Source organism: Rhinopithecus bieti, unplaced genomic scaffold, assembly GCF_001698545.2.
Source record: "Rhinopithecus bieti isolate Rb0 unplaced genomic scaffold, ASM169854v2 scaffold_56975, whole genome shotgun sequence".
NCBI classification, from domain to species: Eukaryota; Metazoa; Chordata; class Mammalia; order Primates; family Cercopithecidae; genus Rhinopithecus; species Rhinopithecus bieti.
The window spans coordinates 1,201,362-1,206,633 of record NW_016823127.1 but is presented as its reverse complement, the minus strand read 5'-3'; the positions used below and the strand labels follow the sequence as shown (position 1 = coordinate 1,206,633).

Sequence of the window (5,272 nt, the reverse complement as noted above, 5' to 3'; positions counted from 1 at the left end):
GGGCCGCGGGGTCATGGCGGGGCCGCGGGGCGCGCTGCTGGCCTGGTGCCGCCGCCAGTGCGAGGGCTACCGCGGCGTGGAGATCCGCGACCTGAGCAGCTCCTTCCGGGACGGCCTGGCCTTCTGCGCCATCCTGCACCGGCACCGGCCCGACCTGCTGTGAGTGCGGGGCCCCGGGCGGGTGGGGCCGCCCCCCTCAGTGGCGCTACCGCCGCCCCCCTCAGTGATGCGGAGCCCGGGCAGTGACAGGCGCCACCCCCGGACATGGAGACGCCGACCCCCCCCCCGACGAACCCGGACGCCAGGATGGTCCCTGAGACCCCGGCCCTGGGCGCCCCTCCCCCGCCCGGCCGTCCTGTCCCAACCGGTGGGACCCCGAACCCTCCCCAGAGGCCCGTCCCTCCGCGAGGGACACGGCCCCGCCCACAGAGCGCTGATTTCCGCCGAAGATCACTGAACCCCTAAGCCTTTGACCTCTTTGAAGGGGTGTTGAGTCCTCTTTGGGGGCCCTGGGCCTCTCCTACCCTAAACTCCTCTCCGCTGTTCCTCCCCTCTCCCCCGAGGCTTCCCACACGGGTTGGCCCCTTGCTCCGGGTGTGCAGGTGAACCCCCACTTCTCTGACCCCCCAAATAGGAGTTTGTCTCCAGACACTAGTACAGTTCCCGGCGCAGAGGAGACCTCGGTTAACAAGTGTTGGATGAACGGATGTACAGACCCTGTGCTTTCCCCACTCCTCCCCAGTTAGGACGCAGCCCTGCCTCCCGGGTGTGTGCTCCATGGCCCTGCTGCCCTCCTCAGTGGGGCACGCAGGTGGGGCGCGCAAGAGGAGTCACAGGACTGGCGATGTTGGGAAGACTCCTAGGATCCAATTGACAGACACCAACCGGCTGCTGCAGGTTGTGAAATGGCCCCTTCCTGCCCAGAGCTGCCCAGTGAGGTTCTCATGGGAAAATGCGTTCGAACTCCCCAGAACAGTTGACTTGGAGCCTCTGTCTTTGCTCTCTCTGCCTTGAGCAGAGAACCTCTCCTCCTTTCGTCCATTCATTCCTAAAACACTGGGTGAGTTTTTGTGGTGCCATTCCTTGCACTTCACGTCTCACCTGTGAATCAGGGGGGAGAGTTCTGGTCCCTACACCTTCTGCATGCAGCGCTCTTGCCAGGGCTCCCCTAGCCTGGCAGATGGAGGCTTTCTGTGCCTGTTCCTCCAGATTTGCACTGTCCAAGGGCAGCATGTGGGAGGGCTTCTAAGGGATTGCCTTGGGATTCCATGGTGCAGGTGCACCTGGTTTACCTGTATGTACCCTGCAGAACCATGTCTGTGGGTCGTGGCTTGGGCCCTGGAGGAGAGGGTTTTGGGGCTGTGGATACAGAAGGGAACAAGATGAGGTGGCCATGTAGGTGGGTCCCTGCCCGCTGTGGGGCATGTGACACCCATACTAATGGAAGCACAAGATTGATGCCTGGTTGCCCAGGAGCAGGGGATAGAAGGATGGAGGAAAAGGGCACCAGGGTTGGACCTGGGCATTGGAAAGGAGGGCCCAAGGGGTCTTCTCTTCTGTCTGAGGGGCAGGAGTGAGGCAGGAAGCAGGGACAAACCCAGTGTGGGAGGGGACTTGGGTGTGAAGCGAAGCCATTTGGTGGGCCTGAGCCTGTCATCATCAAAGTAAAGGCCGCTTGGTTTGTGTTCAGCTTCTCCATGTCTTAGGCGCATGGCCTTGGGTCCTCATGGGCTCTCTCCAGGCATCAGTGTCCTCATCTGTGAGGTGGGACTGGTAATGTGACACAGCTCATAGAATTGTTGTGAGGATTGCATGCGATAATAAGCATTCAGTTAACATTTGTTATTGTAAATAGTGTTATAGGCAATAGGGGAATGATAATTTTTTAAATTTTTTTGAGACGGAGTCTCACTCTGTCACCCAGGCTGGAGTGCAGTGGCATGATCATGGCTCACTGAAGTCCTCACCTCCTGGGCTCAAGTGATCCTCCCACCTCAACCTCCTGAGTAGCTGGGACCACAGGTAGATGCCACCACGCCTAATTTTTTTGTATTTGTAGAGATGGATTTTTGACATGTGGCCCAGGCTGGTCTTGAACTCTTGAGCTCAAGTAATCTGCCTGCCTCAGTCTCCCAAAGTGCTGGGATTATAGGCATGAGCCACCATGCCTGGCCCAATAGCCAGGCATGTTTGATTTCTTCATTTATTCAACCAGTATTTGTAGAGTTATTATTCTGTGCTGGACACTGTACCTGGTAATGAAAGTACCAGCCAACAAAACAGACAACCCTACACGCTCTCCCACACCTGTAGGGGAAACATGTATAAACAATGATGGCAATTCCACGTACCCTATCAGAGGGCTAGGGGTGGGAGACCTCCTAGGGAGAATATAGTCTTCAAGGAGATGGCAGGAGCCAGGTGAGGGCCGCCAGGTGGGTGTTCTGGCAGAGGACCCCGTCTGAGCAAAGGCGAGGGGTGGGAGGTGTGTGCAGAGCTGGAGGCCGTGTAGCTGAGTGGGGAGCACAAGGCAGTGAGTTGGGAGATGCAGTTGGGACAGATGACGGACAGCTGCTTTTGCTGGCTAAGAAGCATGGATAGGGGCCTCAGGGAACCTTGCGGGTTTGTTTTTGTTTTTGCTTTTTTTGAGATGGAGGCCTGTCACCCAGGCTGGAGTGCAATGAATGGCATGATCTCAGCTCACTGCAACCTCTGCCTCCCAGGTTCGAGCAATTCTCCTGCCTCAGCCTCCCAAGTAGCTGGAATTACAGGCACACACCACCATGCCCGGCTAATTTTTGTAGTTTTTAGTAGAGATGGGGTTTCACGGCTGGGCGCGGTGGCTCAAGCCTGTAATCCCAGCACTTTGGGAGGCCGAGNCTCAGCCTCTCAAGTAGCTGGGAATTACAGGCGTGAGCCACCACATCAGGCCTCTACTCTCTATTTCTATGAGATCAACTTTTTTAGATTCCACGAGTGAGAAAAATAATTTTTTTCTTTTTTGAGACAGAGTCTTAAATTTTTCTCAGCACACTGGATCCAAAGTAAGGATGATGAGATTCCATGTTGGGAAAACATTAAAACCTTGGATTTTTTTTTTCAAGACGGAGTTTCACTCTTGTTGCCCAGGATGGAGTGCAATGGCACATCTCAGCTCACTGCAACCTCCACCTCCCGGGTTCAAGCGATTCTCCTGCCTCAACTTCCTGAGTAGCTGGGATTACAGGCGTGTGCAACCATGCCTGGCTAATTTTGTATTTTTAGTAGAGACGGGATTTCACCATGTTGGCCAGGCTGGTCTTGAACTCCTGACCTCAGGTGATCTACCCACCTCAGCATCCCAAACTGCTGGGATTACAGGTGTGAGCCACCGCGCCGGCCTGTTTTTGTTTTTGTTTTGTGGTGGTTTTGTTTTGGTTTGGTTTTATTGAGACGGAGTCTCACTCTATCACCAAGGCTGGAGTGCAGCGGCACCATCTTGACTCACCGCAACCTCTCCCTTCTGAGTTCAAGCGATTCTCCTGCCTCAGCCTCCAGAGTAGCTGGGCTTACAGGCGACCCCCACAATCCCTGGCTAATTTTTTTTTTTTTTTTGGTGAGATAGAGTCTTGCTCTGTCGCCCAGGCTGGAGTGACATGGCGCGATCTTGGCGCACTGCAAGCTCCGCCTCCCAGGTTCATGCCATTCCCCTGCCTCAGCCTCCTGAGTAGCTGGGACTACAGGTGCCCACCACCACGCCCGGCCAATTTTTTGTATTTTTTTAGTACAGACAGGGTTTCGCCATGTTAGCCAGGATGGTCTCAATCTCCTGACCTCATGATCCGCCCACCTTGGCCTCCCAAAGTGCTGGGATTACAGGCATGAGCCACCATGCCTGGCCTAATTTTTGATTTTTGTATTTTTAGCAGAGATGGAGTTTCACCATGTTGGCCAGGCTGGTCTTGAACTCCTGACCTCAAATGATCCGCCCACCTCAGCCTCCCAAAGTGCTGGGATTACAGGCATGAGCCACTGTGCCCGGCCCCATTCTTGTTTTTTAATCTTGCTTTTGTACCTCCCTCCTGCAAAGCCATCCTACAAAGCATGTTGGCTGGAAGAATGGTGCGTGGAAAAACACGACCGTCTGCCTCAAACTGTCAAGGGCCTCCTTTAGGTTCCCATGGTTCCTCTGGTTTCCTTTTCCCTGCCTTTATTAGGCTACAGGCAGAATTGTTTACAGAACTGTTTCCTTCTCTGGCCGAGCCAGCCCTTCCCTGCCATGATCCTGCCCCATGGCTGGACACCTGCAGCCGTTACCTGGGAAGAAATTAGAAAGGATTCAGCCAGATGCGGGGGCTTGTGCATATAATTTCAGCATTTTGCGAAGCCAAAGCAGGTGGATTGCTTGAGTACAGGAGTTCAAGATCAGCCTGGGCAACATAGTGACTCTCCCACCTCTACAAAAATAAACAAAATTATCTGGGTGTGGTGGTGCATGCCTGTTAGTGACAACTGCTCGGGAAGCTGAGGTGGGAGGATCGCTTGAGGTGGAGGCTGCAGTGAGCCGTGATTGTGCCAGTGCACTGCAGCCTGGGAGACAAAGTGAGACCCTGTCTCGAAAAAAGAGAGAAAGGATTCAAACTCTACCTATACCGACAGCTCTCACTGGCTTGCATTCAACTTGCTTTCCTGGGAGTTAGGTGTTCTTCAGCCTAAATGATGTCACCATCTCAAAGAGGTCTTCCCTGGCTATGCTGTGTGTCCCCATCATTCCCTGTCACAGCACCAGTCACCACATGAGGTTCTCCTTGTTTTTGTTTTTGTTTTGAGACAGAGTCTCACTCTGTCGCCCAGACTGCAGTACCATAGCATGAACTCGGCTCACTGCAAACTCCGCCTCCCAGGCTCAAGTGATTCTCCTGTCTCAGCCTCCCGAGTAGCTGGGATTACAGGCACGCACCACGCCCAGCTAATTTTTTTTTTTCTTTCTTTTTTTTTTTTTGAGACGGAGTCTTGCTCTGTCGCCCAGGCTGGAGTGCAGTGGCCGGATCTCAGCTGACTGCAAGCTCCGCCTCCCGGGTTCACGCCATTCTCCTGCCTCAGCCTCCCGAGTAGCTGGGACTACAGGCGCCCGCTACCTCGCCCGGCTAGTTTTTTGTATTTTTTAGTAAAGACGGGGTTTCACCGTGTTAGCCAGGATGGTCTCAATCTCCTGACCTCATGATCCGCCCGTCTCGGCCTCCCAAAGAGCTGGGATTACAGGCTTGAGCCACCACGCCCGGTTAAATTTTTT

General features: G+C 54.4%; 1 protein-coding gene across 1 annotated transcript in view; it reads left to right on the top strand.

The window, feature by feature from the left end:
- The first annotated feature begins 6 nt into the window (after nt 1–6).
- Nucleotides 7–5,272, top strand: part of MICALL1 (MICAL like 1) — a 45,864-nt gene continuing 40,598 nt past the window's right edge. The window contains exon 1 of the mRNA XM_017861293.1: nt 7–159. Coding sequence (XP_017716782.1) covers nt 14–159 — 146 coding nt within the window. The 5' untranslated portion in view covers nt 7–13. The remainder of the gene's footprint in view (nt 160–5,272) is intronic.